Raw genomic sequence first — 25,826 nt, forward strand, 5'->3', positions numbered from 1 at the left:
GTTATAGGAGGGGAATGGGAGTCAGGATGTCAGAGCTTTGTTCCTGGCTCAGGGAGGAACTGTGGTCTAGTGGCTAGAACAGGAAACTGGGAATTAGGACTCCTGGGTTCTATGAACAGCCCTGCCACTGACCGTGTGACCTTGGCCAAGTCACTTTCCTTGCCTGTGCCTCTGTTTCCATGTCTGGAGAGTGCCGATGATATTACTTTCCTATCTCTCTTGTGGGGCTTTATTAATGTCAGTAAAGATCTTTGGATGTTGTTAGTATTTCTTGGAAATTTTCACTGCTCATCTCCAGGGTTTCTGTTCTGGCTACTCCCCCCATTGCTTCCAGCATTTTTCTTTCCTTGCTTCTGGTTTTCAATAATCAGCTTTTCTTACATGTTTTAAAAACAACAAAATTCAGTTTTCTGTTGGTTGCCGCTCTTGCAAATCCTTATAGGCTCCAAGAGCATGGGAGTAAGAGGAGCAGACAGAAATCAGTGTTACACGGCTTTCCCACCCAGTGCTTTCCAGCCAAATCCCTTCCGAACCTGCAGCTGGTCAATCCTCAAAACCCTCCAGGGATGTAGGCGGGTCAGTATTATTGGCCCTATTTTACAGATGGGGAAACCGAGGCACAGAGCCCATAAAGGGTCTCACCCAAGATCACAAGTCTGCCATAGAGAAAGGTGCCGAACTCAGCATCACCCTCAGCAAAGCACTGTGCCTTTAGCAAATGGTTGTCCCTGGAGCCTGAATGGAGAGACGCTTGGGAATATTGCACGCTTCATTTTCCTTTACATCAGTAGCAGCACACACACACACACACACACACACACCCCTGAAGATGCCCTGGGCCTAGTGGATCGAGCACTGGGCTGAGACCCAGGTTCTAGTCCCAGCTGCTGGGTGGCATTGGGCGAGTCACTCGACCTGCTGGTGCCTCAGTTTATTCACTGGGAAAAGGAGGATCGTGACCCTCCTTTGTAAAGCTCTATGGCTGAGAAAAGTGAGGTGTTGTCATTAAGCAGCTCCACTTGGAGGGGCTCCAGTCTTTCAAAGGGCTGAGGAAAGAGGTGCAGTTAATTAACGGTTCACATGGCTGTTGAACTTGAATTTGTATCAATCATACCCCAGGGACAGGACCTCTCCCTGGTAAGAAGCGGCTGTTGCAGATGCTTGCCACCGGATGGCGCCCCTTAACCCTTCGCTTTCAGAGGACTAACTGGGTGCAGGGCTGCGAAGCCACCTTTGAAATGCAACCGAGAGCTGCAAGCAAAGCAGGGCTAGTGATGGACAGGCCTCTCTGCTTTCTCCGGCCTGAAGCTGTGGGGGCAGAGGGGGGACCCCCTGCTCAGAGTTGAGGGGGGGGGCTCTGATATTGTTCAGGCCATCCAAGAGGTGATGATTTCATTCTGAGCAGGACTCCCAAGTGCAGCTCCGTCCTCTGGAACACAATCAAGCAGCCCTGGGAGGCAGCCACAGTCCACTTCCCATAAACAAGGCATTCTTCGGCCCTGAGCGGAACATGCCTCTTACTTTTCCTGAGATCCACCCTCACTCTATTTGCATTTCCCCATTTTCCACCCAGGATGCCCATGCACGCTGCCCCAGGACAGGATTTTAACACCTAGGGCCTGATCTCTGTTTACTTTTGTCCATGACGTTCCAACGGGGAAAAAGAGGCGGATTTGTAGCCGGGAGTGAAATCAGCCATGGGAACAGCTTCTCAAGGGATGTGGCAAAGGCTCCGTCCCTTGGAGTTTATGAACCAAGCCTGGATAGCTTTCCAAAGGGTAGGCCCTGACTCAGCCATGCGCTTTTGGGCTCAATGGAGGAATTAGCGGGTGACTTACTTGGCATGTGCTATGCTGAAGGTCCGACTGTCTGTCTCTGGCACTTACAGCACGATTACCATACATCTGAGTGCTTCCTAATCTTTAATGGATTTAGCCCCACACGACCCCTTGGGGCAGGGCAGTGCTACTATCCCCATGTTCCAGATGGGGAAACTGAGGCAGAGAGAGTGAAAGGCCGAGATCCACAAAGGTATTGAGGTGCCTGACTCCCGCAGCACCTCCTATCTGGGCACCTGAACAGGGAGGCAGATTTTCAAACCAGGCCGTTTCGTTTCAGGGGGCTGGGACCTGAGCTCTTTTGACAACCTGGTCTCAATAGCGCCAGGTGCTTGGGAAAATCTGACCCTAAGACTGCAGTCTGCAGGAGTCTGGTGATCTCAGCTATGCCCCGTCGGCCCGGACAGCGCCCCCTGCTTGTACCTGTGTGCAGCGGGGTGCAAAGTGCTCCTTGACCCGAATTCCCCCCTCACTCTGCCGGCAGCATTTAAACCCGCTTTGCCCAGGTGTAACTGACTAATGCAAGGTGCCAAGCAGGGGAGGATCGGACCTGAGGGGGAGGACTGGGATCCAGGGGTTAGAGCAGGGGAACCGGCGCCAAAGCCCTCAGGCTCTGTACTTGGCTGTGTGGTCGAGGGGTTAGAACAACAAAGTGGGAGCGGGGACTCATGGCTTCTGTTGCCAGCTCTTCCACGGGATTCCTGAGAGATCTTCAGCAAGCCATTTCACCTCCACCCACTGGGTGGATGTGCACCATTGTCCCCTGCTGGATGGGAATCAGACCTACTTCACTGTGTGTCATAGGCCCTCTGCTGCAAATGGAGATTCTCCTTTAACTCCAAGGGCTGGGCTGTTGGAGCAGGTGCACCCGAGTGCTGTCCCTGCTAACACTGGGAAGCTCTGGATGCCTTCTGTGTGTGATGCAGCGACAACCACAGAGCCCTAGACTGGGGGCAATAATTTAGTAAGGGATGATGCAACCCACAGAAAAACAGCGATTCCCCTAGCCGGGGAGCAGGGAATTTGCATTTCCCTGGCTAGTCAGATCTCCTCCATGCTGCCTAGCAATGAGGAGGTCCTGTCTCAGAGCTGTGCTGGGGGTGTGTGTGTGTGTGTGTCAGAGGCTCTGGTTTTGCATCATCCTTGCCCGTAGCTACTGCAGGCCATCAGGTGACCCGCCTGCTCTTGCCAATACAGAGGGGTTTTTTGCTCGGGTGCCCTGGCTGCTCCTCAGCCCAGAGGACTCACTGCAGTGCTCTGAAGGACATGAGGCCGCTCCAGCAATCTGGACACCTTCCCCTTCATCCTGCGGCAGAGCGAGTGACTGGACGGGCACGGCTCGCTGGAGGGCTAGGCTGGGACGTCAGCCAAGCAATGCTTGAGGTAACAGGGGAAGGGAACATGCACGGAGCCAAGAGCCACGGCTCAGAGGAGAGAGGGACCTCAGGCTCAGCCTGGCGGGGTGGGAGTTACTCCAGGAAGGAATTTGGCCCACGGTGTAAAAATAGAAGGTGGAGTTCAAATGCAGGCATGTCTAGGATGAGGAATGGAGGCAGCTCCCTCCCAGCATGGCGCAGAGGGAGCTCTGCTATGGGGGTGAGAGGGGCCATAGCAATTTCAGTGCAGGAGCTCAACTCAGGGCCTGAAGTCTCACAAGTACAGCCCAGGCAGCGACAGGCTTTTCACCTGCCTGCCAAGCTGCTAACAACCTGGAGTTGCTGCTGAAGAGGAGCCACTGACCTCTCTCTTCAGCTCCTTCTAGGGCCCTCCTCACTGTATGAGTTGAGCCCTCCCCTACTCGCTGATGGGAGTTCACCCTCACAGCTCTCAGGGATTAGTCCCGTTTTACAGATGGAGAACAGAGACACGAAGTGGATTAAGTGACTTGCCCAAGGTTAGCCAGGGGAGTTTGTGACTAACTGGGAACAGAACCTGGGTTTTCTGTGTCCCAGACTAAGGCTCTACCCACTAGCCCACCCTTCCAACACCAGAGCCAAAGATTGAGAGGAAAAATAATGTACGAATACCATCGCTTGCAATTTTGTGCATCTCCTTCTCATGCAAACTAATAGTAACCAGGACTTGGAAAATGTATGACGTTGATGACCTAGAGGCTAGACAAGCCAGCCTACTAGCCGGAGGTTGATATGTGAGACAGCGTGGGTGGGCTCACAAGTGAAGTCCAGGGGCAAGTGGAGAGAATGGGGAGGGAGCTGGGACTCCTACTGGTGGGTTGAGGGGTGTTGTCTCCTCCCCTCCCTCCCATACCAACCAGCACCTAAACAGTATGACAGGCCTAGGTCCTGGGGAAGGGGGCTATTGTCCTTGCCATGATTGACAGCATCCTGGAGGACCCCTTCCCTGACACAGCCTTTCTAGTCACCCACCATTCTAGGGCCATGGGGGTGCCCCCCATTATATGATCAAGTGGTCCTTCTCACTTACAATGCCCGGGGATCCCCCATCATAAAACCCTAGGGTATCACGCCCTTGTAAGACTTGGGTGGTCACTCTAGTGTGAGGGCCTTAGGTAGCACCTCCTCGATTCTAGTACCCTGGGAAGGGGGGCCCTTTAAAGGGCCCTGAGCTGGAACCTTTCCTAGCACCCTGTGGAAGTCCCCATTAAGGGGCTCTAGGTGGCGCCCCCATTCTAGTCCCCAAGGGTCCCCCATTCTAGGGCCCTGGGCCCCCCCATTATAGGACCCCCCAGTCTAACGCCCAGGGGTCCCCCGTTAAAGGGCCCTAGTTGCCCATTCCCATTTTAGCATCCAGGGATACCCCCTAGACTCCCCCTCACAGTCTATGGCCCCCCAAGTCCAGTGCCCGAGGGTCCCCCAGTCGAGGGGCCTCGCCCCCTCCCCCCGGCTGTCTGCAGCCCAGGGACAGCGTTTAGCCCCACCCCGCTCTTTACGTCATAATCGCGCGCCCCGAGCGCGGGGCGTCATCATCAGCCGCGCATCCGCCAGAGCCGCCAGCGTCACATGACCAGCCCCCGCCTCGCGCTCTCCCGTCCCAGCCTCCGATCGGTGTGTAGCACTGCCCGTCAAAGTGGAGCGCTCGGGGATTGGCCGGACCGGCTGTCGGGGGGCGGGAGGGAGGCAGGGGAGAGCCGGCGGTGGGGTACCCGGATGTGAGCTGAGGCGGGCGGTGGCGGCCGAGCGGGTCGGGAGAGAAGAGTGGGGAGGGGTCCATGGAGGGAGAGGACGGGCCTGGCTGGGTAAGGGGGAGCCCGGGCGGGGAAGGAGAAGGACGGGGGGGAGGGGGCATCCTGGGGAGGGGGGATGCTCTGAGCCCAGGGTGGGTTGTGGGGAGGGGATACCTGGGGAGAGGGAAGGAGAGATACCAGGGAGGAGGGGATACCCAGGGCAGGTGAGGAGGAGAGGGAAAAGGACGGGGGGAAGGGGAGGGGATATCTGGGAAGGGGGGATCCTGGGGAGAGGGGATACTCAGGGAAGGGGAGGGGAAGGGATGCTCTAAGCCCAGGGTGGGTTGTGGGGAGGGGATACCTGGGGAGAGGGAAGGAGGAATCCCAGGGAGGAGGGGATACCCAGAGGAGGAGGGGAAAGGGGATGCTCTAAGACCAGGGTGGGTTGTGGGAGGGATACCCCAGGTGAGAGAAGGGGGAGATGCCCAGGGCAGGTGGGATGCAGGAGGATAGGGAAGGGGGATGCCCTGGGCCTAGGGTAGCTGAGGGGGGAGGAGATACCCAGGGTGGGTGAAGGGAGTGACTGCCCAGTTGTGGGGAGGAAGCAGGTGTCCAGGGTGGGTAAGGGAAAGCGGGGAAGGGTGCCCTGGGGTCTGGGTAAATTAAAGGGGGGGTGCCCAGTGGGATGTAAGGGGACGCCTACAGTGATTTAGGGGGGGAAGGGGAGAGGACACAAAGGGTGTTCCGGGAAGGGGAGGGAGGATGTCTGTGTTCCCCGGCTGACAGGAGGTGAGTGTGGCAGGTGCTTCATGAGTTGGTGCCCTGGTATAGCTAAGTACCCTGTTGTGGAAGGTGAGTGGACAGATGGCAGTGGGTGCCTAGTTATAGGAGGGAAATGGATGAGGTGCTGGCGGTAGCTATGGATGTTCTACTTGGGTATCTGCCTGGGTCCCCTAGGCAGTGTGTGTGTGGTGGTAGGTAGGGCCCAGAGATCATGGGAGGAGAGGTGGGTCTGAGGACTGGTCATAGGACTAGGCAAGTGCTGAGGGAATGTGCAGGGGGTGCTTCTCCTGCTGGCTTTTTGGCATCAGGAGTCTCTATTCTAAAATGCCTGTCTCTGTAGCATTGGCTGTCGGAGCTAGCATACTGACATTATTAATAATTCTTCATGTAGCACCAGGAGCCTGCTGGGTGCATTCCAGAGTAGAGCAAAGTCTGTGGTTTGCGTGGGAACGGCTTAGGTTCGAAGGCCAACTTTCCCAAAGGGGGTCAGTGATTTGGGGTACCTTAATTTATTAGGATTGCCTGCATCTTGGTCCTGATTTTCAGAGGTGTTGAACAGCCCCAGATCCTGGTGACTTTGGTTGCAGATGTGAATGCTGAAAATCCCTAAAAATCAGGCCCGAGGTGCTGCACTCCAGTTGAGAATCCTGAAACCACTGGCGTCGTTTGAAAACTTTAGCCTGAATGACTGTGAAAGGCCCTTTATTTCAGTTGTGCTGTGCTCATTAGAGGTGTAGGTATTGCTTGATCAAACCTGAGGTGAATGGAGCAGATGGGCTCTGTAAAGTCAGGTTTCAGAGTAACAGCCGTGTTAGTCTGTATTTGCAAAAAGAAAAGGAGTACTTGTGGCACCTTAGAGACTAACCAATTTATTTGAGCATGAGCTTTCGTGAGCTGTAGCTCACGAAAGCTCATGCTCAAATAAATTGGTTAGTCTCTAAGGTGCCACAAGTACTCCTTTTCTTTCTGTAAAGTCAGACACTACTAATCTGACACCACCTATGCCCCATTTGGCTTCCTTCTGACTCCAGGAAAAGACAAGACTCTTTACCCTACTGCTGAGCCTTGTGATTTGTACATGGAGGTGATTTCCTTCTCTGCCCCTCTTCCAGGCTACTCCACGGTGAAAAAAACTCCAGTACCTGCTGCTGCTAGTGATTTTTCCCAACAGGCAGAATGAAACTGATGTGAGGCTGATCAGTTTCATGGCTGCTTGGGGAAGATCTGAGCAGCAGCAGAGGCACTGGGGCTGTGTCTATCTGCAAACTGAGGCCTGGTCTACAATTCAAACTTGTACTAGCATAGCTAATGTCATCTGGGGAGGCAGTGCTCTTATACCGCTAGAAAGTCTCTTTTTGGGGGTGTATACTGCTATGCTGGTGCAATTGTGCTAGCATAGGCTCTGCCACGTAGACATAGCCTTAGGAAGCATTGTGCTGCACAGGGCTCTGGTCACATTTGGATGGTTCCAACTGTTAGAGTTGGAAATGTAACTTCCTTTTTAAAAAAAAAAAAAAAAAAAAGGCATCTTGGATCTCTGTAGAAATAAATGGCTTAGTTGCCCTTCAGCTCGGCTCCTTCTCGCCTGTGGAAGCTCCCTACTCATCACTGGAGTGTGGGTTTTTCCAGCTCTACATTTGGGTTGTACTGATGCCAGTGGCCTTGAATAAATACCAGGCGTGTCTTACTGGTGCTCTGATTGCACTAATCTTTCTATCTCGAGTCTCAAAGGCAATAACCCTTCTCCTTTTCCCCAACACACAGGTCACATTTTTTGCTAAAACTCTTAAAGGGATTTATGGTGGGTCCAAGTCCCTGTGAGCTTCTGTTGTGTTTAGGGATTGGTCAGAAACCAACTCCTTTTGGGGAGGCTGGGCAGGTTCACCCTGATGATCTCTGCTTCTCAGCTGGGGTTGCAGCTCTTCCAGCTGTCTTGGAAGTTACAGGACTTCTCCCTGCCCTACCTGTCATTTCAGTCACTATCGAGATTGACTCTCTCCTCCGATCAGTCCGTGATGCCAGCCTCTGTCGTCCTCTTGTTACATTTTCAAACAAGTGCCTTCATGCTTTGTTCCATGCTGCCCGTCATGTTTGGGAGGCGCTCCCTGTAAACATCCACAACGCTACCTTGTCCTCCTCCAAGACTCTCCTTAAAGCTCTGCTTTGCTTTGGTGCCTACACAAAACTTAGCAAGGGTTTGCCAAGACACTGCAGGTCATGTGGACCAACACTGTTTCCTTGGGCTCTCCCATTTGTCTGTATCCATCTGTTGTCTCTTGCCTTATGCTTAGATGGTAAGCTCTTCGGGGCAAGTGATGGTCATTTGTGTGGTACCTAGCGCAGTAGGCTCCTGGTCCATGACTGGGCCTCCAAGTGCTACAGAGTACAAATAATAATAATTTAGTGCTGTTCCGGCTGAGCAGACAGTCAGTGACGTTCATGTTGCCATCTCTGGTCTGGGAGCAAAATCCCTGTTAGCCCTTGTCTCTGGCATCTTTCCTACACTGTGGGACCTGCCAAATCCCAGATACTCAATGTGTGACTCCCAGCACTGGGGGTTAGTTTTGGGAATGGGGGGTGGCAAGGGGCCGTCTTTGGAGCCAGGGGATCAGAAAGGTCTCAGCGTTGTGTGAGGGATGGTGGGGTGAAGAGAGCTGGAAACAGCTGCAGGGTGTATCGGTCTGGCTGGGTTGGATTGCATGGGTTAGAGGAGGCAAGGTTTCTTTGAGTGCTCGGGGAGGAATAGCTGTGTGTATGGACACAGTGTGGCCTGCGGGTGAGGCCAACATTCTGTTGTAACCAAGTGCTGCTTTCTCTCTTCTCCTTCTCTGTACCCCCTCTGTGCTTTGAAGAGTGCCTCTGTTTCCAGTTCCTGGTGTCTCTGTACAGCTTTCCTCTGGCTGGTGTATTAGCACCAGAGAGTGGTGTTAGCATTCAGAGGGTCAAATGAAAACTATCTCGCCACTGGCATGTAGTCTTGGCCGTTATCTCTTTATAGGTTTCTGTCTTAGTGGATAGTAATAGAGGAAGTGTTTTCTTGTGGTTAGAGCTAGGTCTGGGAGTCGAGACTTCTGGGTTCTACCCACTGGCTGGGATGGGAGCTCAGAGGTTGAAGCAAGGGCTGGGAGTCAGAACTCCTGGATTTTCTCCCCTCTTCTGCTGCTGACTTGTGTATACGTGGGCAAGTCACTGCCTCTATCTGTGCCTCAGTTTACCCCGTAGAACAGGGATAATACTTAACATGAGTGGTGCAAGACTGACTATCAGGTGCATTATGCATATTGTAGCATTTGATCACAGCCTGAGGCAGGAGAACAGCAGTGCCTGTCTGGCTCCCGATCCCTCCGAATAATGTAACAGTTCACACAGTGGATTGCTAGGTGTGGGATGTAGAAGGGCCAATGGAGGAAGTACATGCTGTTGCTGTCTTTCAGTGATTCGAAGAGCTGGGCTTCCAATGCCCTAGTCTCCTCTGATGTCTGGATAATGCCTTTTGGCTGTCTTGGCTTTTCAGGAGCAGAGACTGTATCTTGGCTGGTGGACTCCAGGGTCTCATTCCACCTTGTACGTGCTAGCCAGCTTCTTACCCCCTTCCTTTCAATAGGTTGACTCTCACAGCCATAATGGATGACTTGAACCTGCACTACCGGTTCCTGAACTGGAGGAGGAGGATCCGGGAGATTCGGGAGGTGCGGGCTGTCCGCTATCAGGAGAGATTCAAACACATTCTCGTGGACGGGGACACACTGAGGTAACTGGCAGGACTGGCAAACTGGATAGTGGGGGCGGAGCAAGGAGCAGCCATAGCAGGGGATGGCCTGCAGTCTTCTCGCCTAGCATGGGGAAGGCGTCTGTTGTGACCGGGTACTGTCTCGCTCTGCCTCTGCAGCTTGGGAATGAAGCAATAAAGTGAAATTGTTGAGGTCTCTGAAGGCCTTGCTTGAGATCTCCAGTTTGGTCCTTTCTCTGCGCTGGGTGTTGCACACAAAGGTGTCGGATGGACTCTTTAACCTAAGCATCTTCACTGAACAAATGATGCATCCTGCGGTTATTCCAGTAGGTTGAGACTCACAAAAATTTAAGCTGGAAAAGGCACCTTGGGTCATTGTATCATCCCCTCCTCCGTCCAGTGTTGTTGGTTAGGACATGGTTGTGATGTACAGTACATTCTTCTGTGCTTTGTCCTGACTAATGTCCCAAGTGACAAGGCTTACCTAGAGGAGATAGATTCTTTTGTGGTTCTGTTCCTGGCATCTCCCGTAGGCAATCCCTTGTCCCTCTCTGTGCCTCAGTTTCCCCATTTGTAAATTGGGATGGAGGGAAGGATACTGACCCACCTTGCCCTAAAGCATAAGTGTATATAACATGCTTTGAAATGCTCTAGAACTACAGAATGTTATTTGCAGGTGTGGTGTTTCCAAGCTTGGCAGGTGGCTGATTGGACTGAGCTGCAAATCCCACAAGTAAGGGGATTGGGGAATGAGGGGCTTCTGCTGCTAGGACCAGCAGCCTTGTGGCATGCCCTAGGACTGCAGCCAGGAAGCAGAGCTGTCCAATCTAAATGCTCCAGAGTGACTTGTGATTTTTGGGGGCCCAACTTGAGACACCTCCAAGGGGCCTGATTTCCAGAGTGCAGGTGCTCGGGTCTGTCTGAGAATTGGCCCCCTCCAAGGCATCTCACATGGGGCACCCAAAATTGCCAGTTGCTTCTGAAACTCCAGGCCTTAGTCTCCTGCCCAGGGGGCACTTGGCAATGAATTGGGTAATGACTGTTCCATTCGCCAGCTCAGCTGGCAGATAAGCATGACTGGCACCTTCGCCAGATGGATGTGGTCGGCTACCCAGCCACATGCTCCCCACACCCTGACTTCCCTTGTCATTTAAAGTGCCTAGCCCAGATCATGATGTTTAAGTAACCCAGCCTCTTATTTCTTGTCTGCAGTTACCATGGGAACTCCGGGGAGGTTGGCTGTTATGTCGCCCCCCGCCCACTGACCAAAGACAACAACTACTTTGAGGTAAACTTGCTTTCTGGGGCTGGGTGAACTCCCTGGGTCGGAGCTGATCTAAAGATCCTTCCGTGTGTGACACCACCTCTTGTCCTCTCTTGCTAGCCCAGCGTGCTGCGTCTCTGTGCTCTGCTGGCTTCGCCATATGTTCAGCCAGGGATTTCTGTACTGAGATTCCTGGATGCTAAAACTGACATGGGCCTCCTGCATAACACCAGCCAGAGAATTTCTCCCAGTTACCCCTGTAATGAGCCCCATAACTAAAGCAGCCCTTCCAGAGAGCCATCCAGTCTGGCTCTGAGTCCTTAAGAGTTGGAATCCACCACTTCCACGGGTGGTTTGTGCTGGTGGTTAATGACCCTCACTGTTACAAATTGGTGTCCTGTGTCTGGTCGGAATGTGTCTGGCTTTAACTTCCAGCCATGGGTTCTTGCTCTTCCTTTCTTTGCTAGATGAAAGAGCCCCTTAGTATCCAGTGTTTTCTTCCCATGAAGGTACTTCGTGATCAGATCACCTCTCGGTCTCCATCTTCTCTTTGATAAGCTGAACAGGTGAAGCTCCGTTCTTGGAGATGGAGCCTGGCTGCTACTGTTGGTTTTTTTCCATTCTCCCTCACTTGAGCTTGGAGGGTCTAAATTCTCTCGCCACCCCGTTTCTGGAGGTGCAGCCAGCTTGTTGTTGCGCAGCATGGCTGTGTCCTGGCTGATCACCTGAGCCACTGTGTTGGTGTGGGCAGGTGCCGACGAGGAGCCGAGCCCATGTTCATGGCTGGAAGTGTTGCTGTTTGAATGGAAAGTGATTGTTCTCGTAACTACTTGCAGGTGTCGATTGTGGACAGTGGTGTGCGGGGCACCATTGCCGTGGGCCTTGTGCCACAGTATTACAGCCTGGACCATCAGCCGGGGTGGCTGCCTGATTCCGTGGCCTACCATGCTGACGATGGCAAGTGAGTTGGGTGCCCCCCTGCTTGCCAGATTAGCGGAGCGTTGAGGCGTGGCTGGGGAGCACATTGGTGTGTGCGTTTCCTGTGGCATTTCCTGAGCTGCTGATTCAAAAGGGCTCAGGGGGTGTGGGGGGAGTGGCGGAGGGAGGGAGGGAGGGAGGGGCACAGGCTGCTTTGGTTGAGGCCTGCTATACAGGGGGCTTTAGGTGCTGGCCTTTGTCACAGGGGCTGTGACTCTTGTGTGGAGTGAATGGGGGGTTGGGTGGATGCAGGAATTAATTTGATCAGCAGTAAAAGCCCTGAGGAGACCAGTGGCCCAGCTAGCCCAGTGACCTGTCTTCCCACGGTGGCCGGTTCCAGCTGCTTCAAAGGGAATGAACAGAACAGAGCAGTTTATCGAGGATCTATCGCCTGTCCAATCCCAGCTTTTGGCAGTCAGAGGTTTAGTGGGGAAATGACACGTAGATTGCTCTGGGTATCGCTCAACACATAGACATCCCCCCTTGTGCTGGAGCTGCGTGTTCCTTCTCTCTGTGTAAACCTTCTGGAAAACGTGCCAAGCTGCCACTGCCATGGAATGTCTGGTGCTGTCAGCCCTAGATTCTTAAGCAGGCATCAGCATCCTGCTGGGCGCTCCACTGAGCTGCTCCATTTGCTTCCCTTCCGAGGCAGCCCCACATCTGTGGTGAGGTCTGTACCCTCTGTGCTCATCCCCTCGTATCCAGACAGGAAGAACGGCCCAGGGGTTAGGGCACCAGGCTGGCACTTGAGAGACTTGAGCCCAGGTCTCCCAGACTTCTGGGGTGATCTTGGGCAAGTCATATAGTCGCTCTGGGCCTTGGTTCCCCATCAGCACCTGCCTCACACATACCATACATTAAAGATTGTGGGGTGCTCAGAGCTCCGCTGATGGGGGCCAGATAAGTACCTAAGATGGATAGACGGCCAGTCCGAATTAGCTGGCTGCCAAGCTGTCAGATGTCCAGGCAGCTTCTTGCAGGGATCAAGGTAACTGCATTGAGGTTAGCTGGGTGCTACCTGGAATTCTCTTAGAGACACCTGGAATCTTACTGTGCGAATGGGAGGGTTACTCCATTGATGATGCCCTGACAGTGTTTTGTGTCCCTGCGGAGGCCCAGGGGCCTATAGGCACAAAGTGTTCCTCCCTCCCCTGCTTGTTAATTTTGCCCTTTGTGCCGAGCCTGGGTGCCAATGAGTCTCACGTTGGGGCATCTGCGATGCTTTCCGAGGTCATTCCTTGCTCTTTGCACCCTCAGGCTCTACAATGGCAGAGCGAAGGGCCGACAGTTTGGGACGAAGTGCAGCTCGGGGGATCGGATTGGCTGCGGGATCGAGCCAGTTTCTTTTGAGGTCCAGACAGCCCAGATATTCTTCACCAAGAACGGAAAGAGGGTACGAGCTGCTTATTGGAAATGGTTGTCCATCTGGCTGGGTTTCTTACTGCTTGTGGGGGAGGGATCTGTTGAAAACCAAGTTGCTGGTGGAACTCACCTGTAGTCATGGCTTTGTGGGCATCAGGGCAGGCTCTGCAGAGATGAGGACGGGCAGAATGTGTGAGCTGCTCTTCCTGGGGCTAGATCCTCTAGATGCAGAGCAGGCTTCCTCCAGTGACATGGCTCAGCTGTGACCCACAGAGACCCCCTGACCCCATAGGGCAGAGGTTGGGGTTCAGCTCCCATGGCTAACTCTGCTACTGCTGGCAGGATTGACTGAAATACCAGGGACCTGTCGTGCTGCGAGCAGGTGACATCAGAGGTACAGGAGGCTCACGGAGGGTCTTGCTGGCTGTATCCCGTAGGTGGGCTCCACCATAATGCCCCTGTCCCCGGATGGGCTCTTCCCCGCCGTGGGGATGCACTCGCTGGGAGAAGAGGTTCGGTTGCACCTCCACGCCGAGCTGGGCAACGAGGAAGACGACAGTATCATGATGGTGGATAGCTATGAGGATGAGTGGGGCCGGCTCCACGACGTGAAGGTCTGTGGCACGGTGAGTGAACTGATGGGTCGCCCCTGCAGGGAGCCCGGGGCAATGTCTGCCTTCAGCTTAGGTGCAGGCTTTGAACCTGGTCCTTCCTTAGAGCGAAGGTAACCCAGTTCCTGCCATTCCCCTGCCCTGGGTCTCCTCCCCTCTCCAAAGAGAGCATCTTAACGCTGGGGGCAGGGATCTACGGAGCACGTGCTATGCAGGGTGTTGGCTGCCGACCTAGCTGGCAGGTGATCAGGGTCCCCTTGAGGCATTGGCCCCTCTCTACAGCAGGTGCTGTGCTCTGTGCTGGAGGGAGGGAATGGTCTGAGCTTGACGGATTGGCTCTGTGCTTGCGTTAGTTTGGGTTCTTACTGGGGTTACCAGGGGCTGTGATGTCAAACAGGGAAATTCCTCTGAATCCAAGGGTCTCTGGCAGGAAGGGCGCAGGTTGGAATAAGGTTTTAAAGATTCTCCTTCCCTGCCTTGTAAGCTACAGTGGCTGCTGCCATTTATACCGTGATAGCCTATAGACGCCCCATTGTGCTAAGCGCTGGACAAACCCAGAACAGATCTGCCCTGAGGAGCTGACAAGCTAAGTCTAAAATGAGAGACAACAAGTGGATACAACAGTGGGGGAGCCTAAGGAGCCAAAGAGACCAAACTGGCATCTTTTCTCCCCAGCTGCTACCCAGAGAGGTAGCATGGTCTAATGAGCGTGGCTCTGGACTGGGAGTCTGGAACCTTGGTTCTCTTTCCAGTGCCTCGGTTTCTCCTTCTCTGAAACAGGGACAGTGATCCTGAACTGCCTGCATACAGTGCTTTGTGATCTGTGAGGGGGAAGTGCTGGCTAATTGCTAGATAGAATTAGCATTACCCAAGAATGTGCAGGCTTGTGTGATCTTTTCCTCCAAAGCCAGATTGTTGGCTCTGTTAATTCCACAAACACACAGATGCTTATTTATTTTTAGTCAAGCTCGAGGTGGGGGTAGTGCGGGGGATTTCCCCCTACCCCCTGGAAATTCATCAAAGAAGTGGAATTGTTCCAAGCAGCTCTTTTGAAAACCCTGCTTGGCTTTGCTTTTTGGGCACCCCGGCAGCGATGCATGATCTCATAAGTGATCACCGCCCAGTTAGAAGGTAGAGCCTTGAACTCTTTGCCAAGGTGCCTCAGTGCCTCCTTTCCGCTCGGCACTGGAAAGCAGCAGGAGTTGAAAATTTGGGACTAGCTGTGTATGATCTGTGCTTAGCTTGGGAGTTCTGAAGTCACTGGGTTGGGCGCTGCTGCGTCACAGTCCAGACACTCGCTCCGTCCCACTCGGCCTAGGGATGAAAGTCTTGAGGTCTCTCAGGACTCATGGCTGCCATTCTGCCCCACTGATTGGGGGCATCTTTATTAACTGTATATAACTGGGAGCTGCTTTCTACCAAGATCAGTTCTGAAGATGTGTCCTAGTCCCAAAAGCATTTATACTGATGCACAAAGTGCTTCTAGCCCTGACTGGCTGTGAGGTACAGGGCTTCGCAATCGCTCTGACGCCACACTTCAGCCATCTTTGCAAAGCACGGTGAGATCTGTGGTTATTAGCCCCTTTTTTACAGATGGGGAAATTGACTGGCTGCAATCTCTAGGGCAGTATAAAATCTCGGAGTCCTGACTCCCAATCCCTGACTTTACCTACAGGGCTATGCTCCCTCCCAGAGCTGGGGATAGAACCCAGGAGTCCTCACTCCCTTTCCTCTGCTCTCACCCATGGGCAGCCCCGCCCTTAGAGTTGGCAAAGCCACTCTTTACTGATCCCACCAGGTGCAAAGCCTTGGTCTGTCATGAAGAGGGCTGCAAAGCTAACAAGCCAATTGGCTCTGTTTCAGCGTGAACCTGTGGAAGGGTATGAATGCGTCCTTGGGATGCCCGTATGTCATTGGGGCTGCTGCAATACACAATGAGCTTGGCAATTGCATCTGTCTCTCTGCAGCGCGACCCGGTAAAATCCCCACTGTAGGCTGCTCCTGTCCGCTCCTGAGAGCGACGCGGCTAGTGGAGTCCCACAGGCTGGTTCGCTTGCCCCTGAAGCTAGCCGAGTAATCCAAGACCATGCTTCTCCATCCTTGCAGGGGATTCTGGTCTGGAGTGGCCATTCCCAGAGCCCAGCAGTAGCTTGGAGCGCTGCCATGCTCTTTCTGTTCCCCAGCTGCCATGGTTACCTGGAGCGTGGTCCCTATAATTATCAGATGGGTTTTACCCTGGCTGGGGGCAGGTGAGGAGCAAGTCCCTCATTGGCTGGGGAAAAATCTCAGGCTGCCATGTGATGATCCCTCTGCATGGCTGGGTTGTCACGTAGCTTCCGGGCCTTGGTCCTACAAGCCCAGCCTGTGGACGTGCTTCTTGCTGGTGTGGGCAAGGTCCAGCACTAGGCCTTGTTCAGCCCCTTTCCCTACCTGCAAAGGGTACAAGGCTGACGATCAAAGGTGGGGTTGGGTCCAAAGGGATGAGGACCAAAACGAGAGCCGCGTCATGCCTGGCTCTGCACCGGCCTCGCTGAGTGTCTGTGCGGGCTTCCCTGCAGAAGCCGGCTCCTCGGGACGTTCTCTGCCCATGCTCTGCTGCACTGACCTCTCGATATGGGTCATTGCCACAGGGTGGTGGAGCCTCCGGTTGAGTTGGCTCTCCTGGCTCTGTTTTTGGCCAGCACGCCCCGCCCTCTGGAACACTGCTTCGCTTCCCTCCCTGCCTTTGCGGAGCAGGGATCTCTGTGTTCTGGCTGCTCCCCAAAGCCGGTGGGTGCAGCAGGGCGGTTCGTCACCTGGCATCCCAGGCGAACCCAGCAGCGGGGCTGGCGGTAGCTGCCTTGTTGGCGTAGCTGTAGGGCCTAGCACTTCACCTCGCTTCCAGCACCCTGTTGTGTTCGGTAGGGTGAGAAAGGAAACTGCTGAACGTGAGGGTGGATCGACCCATGGGCGTCTGAATTTCCCGCTTTCTTTGTTGCTGTGTCTGGATGCTCGCTGCCCTTCTAGTGGAGGTAGAGCCTGTGGCTGCTGCATTACCCCTGATGCTTCCGGGGCATCCTGAGTGCCGCATGCTCTAACACATGCTGTCCCACGGCAACGGGAGATCTGTGGTTAAAGTAGGGGACTGGGAGTCAGGACTTCTGGGTTCTGTTCCTGCCTCTGAGCCACTTTCTGACCACAGGCAAGGCTTTGCCCTCACTGCCCGTTTCCTGCCTTGTAAAATTAGGGCCAGTAATATCTGCTGACATCACGGTGGGGCTTATGAGGCCGGCTTAGTCTGAGGGATTGGAGGGACTGGCTCTGTAATGAAGTGCACAGCAGTGTCTGGAGCCCATTCTTGTTCGTGAGAGGGCTCTTCCCAACGCCAAACATACCTTCTCCTCCTCCTCCCTGGTCCAGCTGGGGTCCTTTTCCCCTTGTACTTGCATCTCCTCTTTCCTCTGGGGATCCCAAAGTCCTGTGGTAGAGGAAGACAAAGGCAATCCTTTGCTCACAGATGGGGAAACTGAGGCACGGTGGGTGTGGGGTATGTGACTTGACCGAAGTGCTGTTGTCCGTGGGGTTGGAAGCTAGAACCTTGTGCTAATCACTAGCTGCTGCTGCCTCCTCTTCCCAGCTGGAGCTCTCAGAGCATTTCTACCCTCTCCCAGAGCCTTTTTCAAAAACAAACTCGGGGCCCAAACCTTCTCCAGCTGTTAAAGGATTGCAGCTGTGAACGCAGACCCCACGTCGCAGCACATGTGACGGCCGCTCGTGTGTGCCGGATGGAGCCGGGCCGGACCATTTGATCAAGGCGCCGCGGCGGGGAAGAATCCGCCGTCTTGGGCTGCATCCTTTTCCATCTCAACCTCTGTTAACCGCCCCCCCAATTCTCCTCTGACATTTCATTGCAGACAACATCTGTGAAGTTGAATTTTGAGGCAGGGCCAGGAGAGACATTCCAAGGCCTTCGCTGACCTTTAGACAGAGCGAGTGTTTCTCATCTGCTCCCTGGAACGGCTGTGTGGGGTTTTGCCATGGCTCCTGCCTGCCAGGGCAAGTCTCTTTGGTTCTCCCCCCCACCCCCCCACCCGTTCCCTCTTGCCATGTGTAAATACCGGCCAGCTCAGCCGCACTACCACAAACGTTCGAACAATGCACGGTGCTAATTGACGCGGGAGGGTTGGCAGGGTGTGGCGTGAACACCGAATTAGGAACTTTATAAATAGGCTCTTGCATTCTTTCACGGTACAGCTGGCTCCTGTGTGCGACGGCACCCCACCTTTACTCCCTTGGTTTGCATCAGCCCCAGCAGAAGCCACTGTCCCTCTCTCGGGCAGAGGGATTCCCACGCAGGTGCTGAACTCTCCCATCTCCAAAGCAGCAGGGTGTGGTGGCTGGGGTTACTGGGACTCAATAAGGATAAGTGCAGGGTCCTGCACTTAGGATGGAAGAATCCAATGCACCGCTACAGACTAGGGACCGAATGGCTAGGCAGCAGTTCTGCGGAAAAGGACCTAGGGGTGACAGTGGACGAGAAGCTGGATATAAGTCAGCAGTGTGCCCTTGTTGTCAAGAAGGCCAATGGCATTTTGGGATGTATAAGTAGGGGCATAGCGAGCAGATCGAGGGACATGATCGTTCCCCTCTATTCGACATTGGTGAGGCCTCATCTGGAGTACTGTGTCCAGTTTTGGGCCCCACACTACAAGAAGGATGTGGATAAATTGGAGAGAGTCCAGCGAAGGGCAACAAAAATGATTAGGGGTCTAGAACACATGACTTATGAGGAGAGGCTGAGGGAGCTGGGATTGTTTAGCCTGCAGAAGAGAAGAATGAGGGGGGATTTGATAGCTGCTTTCAACTACCTGAAAGGGGGTTCCAAAGAGGATGGCTCTAGACTGTTCTCAATGGTAGCAGATGACAGAACGAGGAGTAATGGTCTCAAGTTGCAGTGGGGGAGGTTTAGATTGGATATTAGGAAAAACTTTTTCACTAAGAGGGTGGTGAAACACTGGAATGCGTTACCTATGGAGGTGGTTGAATCTCCTTCCTTAGAGGTTTTTAAGGTCAGGCTTGACAAAGCCCTGGCTGGGATGATTTAACTGGGAATTGGTCCTGCTTCGAGCAGGGGGTTGGACTAGATGACCTTCTGGGGTCCCTTCCAACCCTGATATTCTATGATTCTATGACTCCTTGGTTCTTCTAGCTCTGCCACTGACGCAGCGCTTGACCGTAGCCATGTCACATCGCTGCCTTGTGCCTCAGTTTCCCCTCTCTAAAACTTCCGAATTCTGGTGTGAAGGCTTAATGTCTGTAAAGAGATCCTCAAATCAACAGCATCTTATGAGTGCAGAGTGTTACTTTTAAATAGGCTCATTTCCTGGTCCACCAATACAGAGACCGTCCATTTTCCGAAAGAGACAGACTGCTTGGAGAGGGGCATTTGCCTGGGACAGAGCTTCTTACAGGCACAGACCAGTTTTGTTTCTTCATTTCTAAGTCACCTGTCCCCCAAAATGCTGTGTCGGATGAGAGGGGTCTTGAATGCAAACATCAGATGAGCTCCTTGGGGACAACCTAGTGCTGTTGGCAGCTGGGGAGTGGGGCTCCTCTGACAAGTTGGTATTGGGTTCTTCTGGGGACTGGATCAGCGCCCAGATGTGCCAGCTGGGGCATGCCAGCAAAACCATAGTCCTGCATGTGAGCTTGGCACCAGAGTGTTTGTCTCACTGAGATGACTTAGGCTTGGACAAAGCTACCTGTCCTGTTGTCCCTAGTGGGGAAATTGTGCACGAGGCAAGATCAGGCTTTTAAAGCCAAGACTAGGAGCTGGGAGTCGTGGGTCAGTGGATGACCTTAGCCAAGTCGCTGCTACTCTTTGTGCCTCAGTTTCCCTCTCTCTAAAACTGAGGGTAGAGAGAGCATAGGTATCTACCCCCAGTTGCTGACCTGGACAGAGGTCCCTCTGACTGCTACTCTCAGGGCAAAGCTGGCTCTCCATTCTCCAATCCCTAGCAGCTGTGATTCTGGCATCTTTCAGAAGTCGCTTGTTTGGCTTCTTTTAACATCATAATGTTTGCAGAACTTCTGTTATCTGCACTAGGGTAGCACCTTTGGGCCCCAACTGAGATAGGGGGCCCCGTCATTCTGGGCCCTGCACATACAGTGAGAGGTGATTCCTGCCCTAGAGAGCCTGAAAATTAAATAAACAAAAGGCCAGCGAAGGGCTGGAGGGAAATGAGGCTCGGACTAGACCTGGGCTTTCTGTACGTGCAGTTTTGTCCTGGTGTAACTGGTGGTCGGGGTGATTTGTTTTTTTGACCCGTCCGGTTATACCAGTACAACCCCTAATGTGAGCACAGGTATGCTGGTGTAAAGGTGCCTTTGACCGGTATAGCTTGTTCCATTTCCCCTACAAGAATAGGTCACCTTTATACTGGTAAGTCTGCATTCCCATCAGGGGCTTGTGCTGCTTTCACAAGATCAGTACAGTTAAAGCATTGCAGCGTCCGTGTGTGGACAAGGCCTGGGATTTAAAGATGGGATGTTGTCGGGTAGCCTAGACTTTACAGCATGTGCTGAAGAACACTCTGCTTTCTCTTTACTCAGCCTGAGAAGACCTGTCTTAGCTCGAGCTAGCCACTGTGGTCCATCCCACACCTCTAAATCCTAGTCTAGACAAAGCTCCAGACACCTGCTGGAGGTCATGCAGCAGGTTGGTGGTAGGGCCGGGAATAGAACCCGGGTGTCCTCAATCTTTCCAGTGCCCTCACTGCTAGACTAACTGCCGCCTGTGTATTTTCTCTCCTTAAGAACATGTTGGTGGCTTAGCCAGACGGCCGGAAGGGGGGTTGAAACAGTGGGTTCTGGGAAGGAAGGAGGCCTGGCAGTCATGTTGTTACACAGCCACTCCAGGAGCATGAAAGAGTCTTTTCCTCTAATCCTCGGTATAGTTCAGGCCTGATCCGATCCCTTTCTCTTGCCTGCTCCATCCCACTAGTGACGGGAGCGCATAACTAACCCTGATCCCTGCTGGGAAAGGGGGTCCGTGGGTGGCCCTGCCACACAGCGTGTGGGGGTGGCATGAGCCTGCGGGGCTTTAAGCAGCATGACGGGAGATTCCCTGCACTGACAGTGGAATCTCAAAGGCTCTAATCTTGGGTCCATCCAACTTTCTCGCCCAGGGGTCCTTGCGCTTCCTCCCCTTTCGTGGCTTGCAGCATGAACGTGTATTATCAATGAGACAGAGCTGGGCGGGAGTGGGAAGTTCTGTCGCTCTTCCAACACTTTGTTTGGTACTTACTGTTTTACCTGGATGTCCCTGGGATCCAGATACGTGCCCAGTCCCTCTTTGAATCTTGCTACGTTCTTGCCCTCAACAACATCCAGTGGCAATGAGTTCCACAGTCTAACTGTGTATTGGCGTGGAACATAGCCCCTTCTTTTCCAACTTCTACCTGTTCCTCCATGTGCCTGACTCAGAATTCTGGTGGATAGCTAATTACTTTTGCTACTAATTGAGGCCATAGGATGGCTAGTTGCTGCCAGCTCCTTACCCGCGGGAAGACCAAGCCATCTGTGATGAGACTACCTACCTCTTATACCTTGCTTTTCATCAGTAGATTTCAAAGTGTAATTATCTCCATTTTCCTGATGGGGAAACTGAGGCACAACGGTGACATGACCTGCCCCAGGACGGTGGCAGAGCTGGGAATAGCACCCAGAATAGCTGGTGCTCTATTCACTAGGCCACACTGCCTCCCTCTAGTGGATGGGCTCTGGCACTGCTGTGTTGCCAGAGAGATGAACACAGTGAGCCATCTCTGTGGCACATCTAGGGATTTTTAGCTTTGGGCCCTAGCGAAAGAACAGACTGGATCGTGAGGATTTCCCTGCACCCGGGGGCTGAGGCAACAATGAGTAATAGGCAGCAGCAGTTCATGGAGGACACGTTATGCCCGGCAAACTTGAGGGCTTTTTATTTTCATTGGCTGGAGTGACTTTGGCAAAGGGTTTGAGATGGTCTCGCGCTCCCTGTCTTGGGGAACTAGCTTCAGTGCATGCGAATCCAATTACCCTCCTGGGCTGGAGCAGACCTGTGTGGCGTTGAGATGAGGCTGGGGTGCCGTGCAGCTGCTGGCATTCAGCCTTTTATTTAGCAGCTGGGAAGAGTTTGCTAAATTAGCTGACCCACTGAAATTGCGGGGTGGCAGATACCAGTGCAACAAAGGCCAAGGGAGCTAGGAAGGTTGTCGATGTGGGCGGGAAATAGCCATGGGTCTGCGGTGTTGCCCGCTGCTGTGATTTCTCTCATGACTCTCTCGCTGCTTGGTGTCTCTTTACTCCTTAAAGCACCATCTCCTGGAGTCATGTGACAGAATCCTCAGCTTGGTTTTTTTTTTTAATTACTGAAAGTTTCTAGCTCTTGTGCTTGTGGAGAAAAGCTAGAAAACTTGACCCCAAATGTTCAGAAACTGGAAAGCCAATAAAAAGGATCACAAGCGATTTTTTAAACCTCGTGATTGGCTTAAAAATAATCTCGCAATTTTTGGAGCCTGACTTGGCGTTTTTGGATGTTTGGGGCTGGCAATGCTGGATCTGAACCTTGTTTTTTTGTTGTAGCATCGACTGCTGCGAGTACATGTTGCCTTCACAGAGCTAGCTACGCCAAGTAGCGAGTGTCAGCAGGCTCCGGCCCCTCGAGGGAAAACCCACTCTGTGCCTAGTCGGTGGGCAGGGGCTCCGAGGGAGATAGGCAGCGAATTGGCTGAGAGTTTGTAGTGCAGTAGGGGCCCATGTTAATTCGGCTGCACCTATGTTACAGATCCGGTGTTAGGTGTCCATCCAGCATGCCTAGAACCAGCCCAGGCTCCCAGGTGCAAGTACAAGCACCTCGCTGCCTGGAAGGCATCACTGCCGAGGGCTGAGGTGGGATGCAGAGCAGTGCTGCCGATCAGTGGGCGGGAGCGAGTAACCATCCCCAAGCAGCGGGGAAGGGAGGCGAGAGGCGGCGTTCGGGGTGGTCCGAGCGTCTCCGGCCAGGAGTGTGTGTAGTCAGCCCCCCTTCCTAGCCCAATTCCCAGTAATCAAATCTCCTCTCGGTCTTTTTTTCAATCAACTAAACAAATTGAATTCACCGTCAGGCTTTTTTTTCTAGCTCTTAGCTCACTTTTGTGGTTCCTGCTCCAATTTTGAAACTCCCTTTTTAAAATGTGGACCCCAGAACTGTGGCCAGTGTTGCGATGCTGGTCTCAGCAGCGCTTCATTAGAATCCAAAGTCAAGGCTACGCATTCTGTGCTGCAGCTTGACGCTGCAATGGAGAGTACGGCCAAGATTTTCAACAGGGAGACTAAGTGGCCCGTAGGGGAGGGATGGCCTAATGGTTAAGGTGCTAGCCTGGGGCTTGAGAGACCCAGGTTCAGTTCCCCACTTTGACTGTGACTTTGGGCAAGTCATTTAGGGGGATGCTGCCATTTGAGCCTTTGACAACAAAATCCATTCTTAACCTCTCTTGTGACTCCATTTCCCCATGTGAAATGGGGATAATAGCAGGGTTGGGCAGGTAAATACACTAAGGATTGTGAGGTGCTCAGACACTGGGGACAGGGCCTAGATTTAGGTGCTTAAGGGCCTGATAGTTCAGCTGTTTATAAAGGATTGTTGGCATCATTGTCATGTAATAGATGGAGAAACTGAGGCACAGAGCAGGGTAGGGGGTGAGGACTTGCCCCATGCCACCCAGCAAAGCAGTAGCAGAGCTGATGTCTTTGAAAGCGACTAGTGATTTTTTTGCATGTCTGGACTGCTGATCAAATGGCCTGGTTTCCAGAACGCAGGTGCTCGGGACTTTCTGAGAATTAGGCCCCTCTAAGAGGGTGCCACACTGGGGTGGGGTAGGGGCAGGGGCCTCCGAATCGCAATTGCTTGAAGGCCTGGGACATGATTTTCAAATTTCCTGTGCTCTGCCTACTGCACCATGCTGCCTTTGCCTAATTTTAATAATGTCCGACTGACTAGCTCTCTGATACAGCTTATCATAGAATCTCAGGGTTGGAAGGGACCTCAGGAGGTCATCTAGTCCAACCCCCTGGTCAAAGGAGGACCAATCCCTAAATGGCCCCCTCAAGGATTGAACTCACAACCCTGAGTTTAGCAGGCCAGTGCTCAAACCACTGAGCTATCCCTCTTCCCTACCAGGAAAGAACAATCGGTGAAAACCACCTCCGCCCTTGGGCCAGCCTAGAAGGGGAGATTGCAGACTGTTCCTCTCCATCTTGCCACCCTTAGTGCTGAATAAGTTTGCCCCTGCTAAATTCCCCCTCCCCCAATCCGTTGAATCTCTAGCCAGGGCTTTTCCGTTTTAGCTCCAGACTGTCAGGAAATGATAATGCACATAATTCACATTCTTCTCTCGGACAGTCTTATTACTGACGGCCCTTGATGAAAGGCCTGGTTTGGGTGCTCCGGTTGGCTGGGAGGGGGAGGTAAAGGGCAGTTTTATCATGTGTCTGTCTGTTCCGAAAAGTTGGTTGTCTTGGAATTTTCGTCATCTGCGCCACAATCGCCTCGGGCCGTCTCCTCCCCGCACACGCTCCCCGTCCTGGGGAATTACACGGGCCTCTTTCTTTTTCCAAACCCAGCTGCCTGCTAGGAAGCATCATTTGAAGGGAAGCTGGCAAGGGTGGCACAAATGCCCCCTTGAGAAGCCCTGCTGAGATTATGGGCTGATTCCCTCCCTGCCCATGGCAAAGGATTCTTAGGTTTGTCCATACAGGGACCCCCTGGAACCTTCATCCATCAAGTCAAGATGCCATTCAGCAATGTGAGAGAGGCCAGGTGGCATGTGCCCCCTCCTCACACCAGGTCCTGCCCCCCCTCCCCCCCCGGTTGAGAACTCATACCTAGGTGACCAGCCAGCATGGGACTGCCTTTCCAGAGGGGCACTGTATTCAACCTGCCTACGCACTCAGCGGGCTGCCTGAGCCACTCTCCAGCTTTGTGCCTTGTTCTTCGGGGGGGGCCTTCTCAGACTTGTCCTCGATCCTTGCAGTTCCTTTTTCCTGGCTCAGCGCCACCCCCATCAAACCAAAGAGGAGCTGCGCTTGCCCATTGCAGCTTAGGAGCCACTCCATTGTGCTCTGCATTGGGAGGCTTCCAAATTATAGCTCTTTCAGGCCTGAAGCGTCTGTGTGTGATCATCTCTTTGAGCTCCAGCAGCGACCGAGCTATTGAGGGTCCTGTCACACACTCTCTGAGCTGTGATTGCTTCTGAACGCCGCGGAAGACACGGCGCAACCCTTATGGATGCAGCTATCATTGTCTCTTAGCGCAGAGAGCGTTCCCAGCTCCAGTGGGGGCGAGGCAAACGCATTGTTGTATGGGTGTATGGCCATGGAATGGGGCACGAGGGAGGCCGGAGGGTGCTGGGGGCTGCACTTTGAGCTGGAGTGCGGGGGCTGGGAGGGATTGTGTAGGCCTGGGAGGAGTCCCTGTTGATGTTGGATGGCACAGGGCGGGGCTGGGGGGCGTAGGCTGGTAGCCGCTACTCAGTCTGTTATTCAGATGATGCCTTACTAGTTTTAAAGCAGCTAATTAAAAGGGGATTAAGGTATTTTGTGGGCAGCACCGCTGGGTGAATCACTGCCACTGCTGTGAGCGCTGCCATGGCACTGGGTAAACAATGCCCCCCTCCGGTCTCCAGGAGGAGCGTGCATGCCAGCACCTTTGCTGGGGCAAGTTGCAGCCGAGGGGCGTGAGCTGCTGGTGGGAAGCTTCCCATCTGGGAAGGTCTCCAGGGCCAGGGGCCCGGCTGGTGGGTGCCAAGCCTGCCCCTAGAAAGCGGTCACCCAACTCTGGGGTGCCAGCACTGGGGTCTGAAGGTATCTTCCCACAGATTCAGGGCAGCGGCAAGCCTGGCACCTCCCACGCTAGGGGTGAGAGGTCGGAGGTCAGGATCCTACAACCCATGGGCTCCGTGGCTGCTAGCCTGTGGGGCAGGTTGTGCTGGTGGTTTTTGTGTTGTGAGCATCCCTGGAGCCCATTTCCCTCCCCAGGTTTTAGGGAATGGGGTGGGGAGAAGGAGCCACCAAAGAGTCTCAGACTGTGCCCCCTACCTGGGAAACCCCTGGATAT

At 53.5% G+C, this 25,826-nt stretch overlaps 1 protein-coding gene across 3 annotated transcripts in view; it reads left to right on the plus strand.

Moving 5' to 3' along the window:
• Positions 1-3,101: 3,101 nt before the first annotated feature.
• Positions 3,102-25,826, plus strand: part of SPRYD3 (SPRY domain containing 3) — a 37,519-nt gene continuing 14,794 nt past the window's right edge. For 2 of the 3 annotated variants that reach the window (XM_073319135.2, XM_073319137.2), the window contains exons 1-6: positions 4,946-5,055; positions 9,371-9,517; positions 10,709-10,784; positions 11,597-11,721; positions 12,996-13,131; positions 13,538-13,726. In XM_073319135.2, coding sequence (XP_073175236.1) covers positions 9,390-9,517; positions 10,709-10,784; positions 11,597-11,721; positions 12,996-13,131; positions 13,538-13,726 — 654 coding nt within the window. In that variant the 5' untranslated portion in view covers positions 4,946-5,055; positions 9,371-9,389. Of the gene's footprint in view, positions 3,222-4,945; positions 5,056-9,370; positions 9,518-10,708; positions 10,785-11,596; positions 11,722-12,995; positions 13,132-13,537; positions 13,727-25,826 lie in introns of those variants that run through there. The other variant, XM_073319136.2, reaches the window with a different exon arrangement.

The sequence above is a fragment of the Lepidochelys kempii genome, chromosome 20 (assembly GCF_965140285.1).
Source record: "Lepidochelys kempii isolate rLepKem1 chromosome 20, rLepKem1.hap1, whole genome shotgun sequence".
NCBI lineage: Eukaryota > Metazoa > Chordata > Testudines > Cheloniidae > Lepidochelys > Lepidochelys kempii.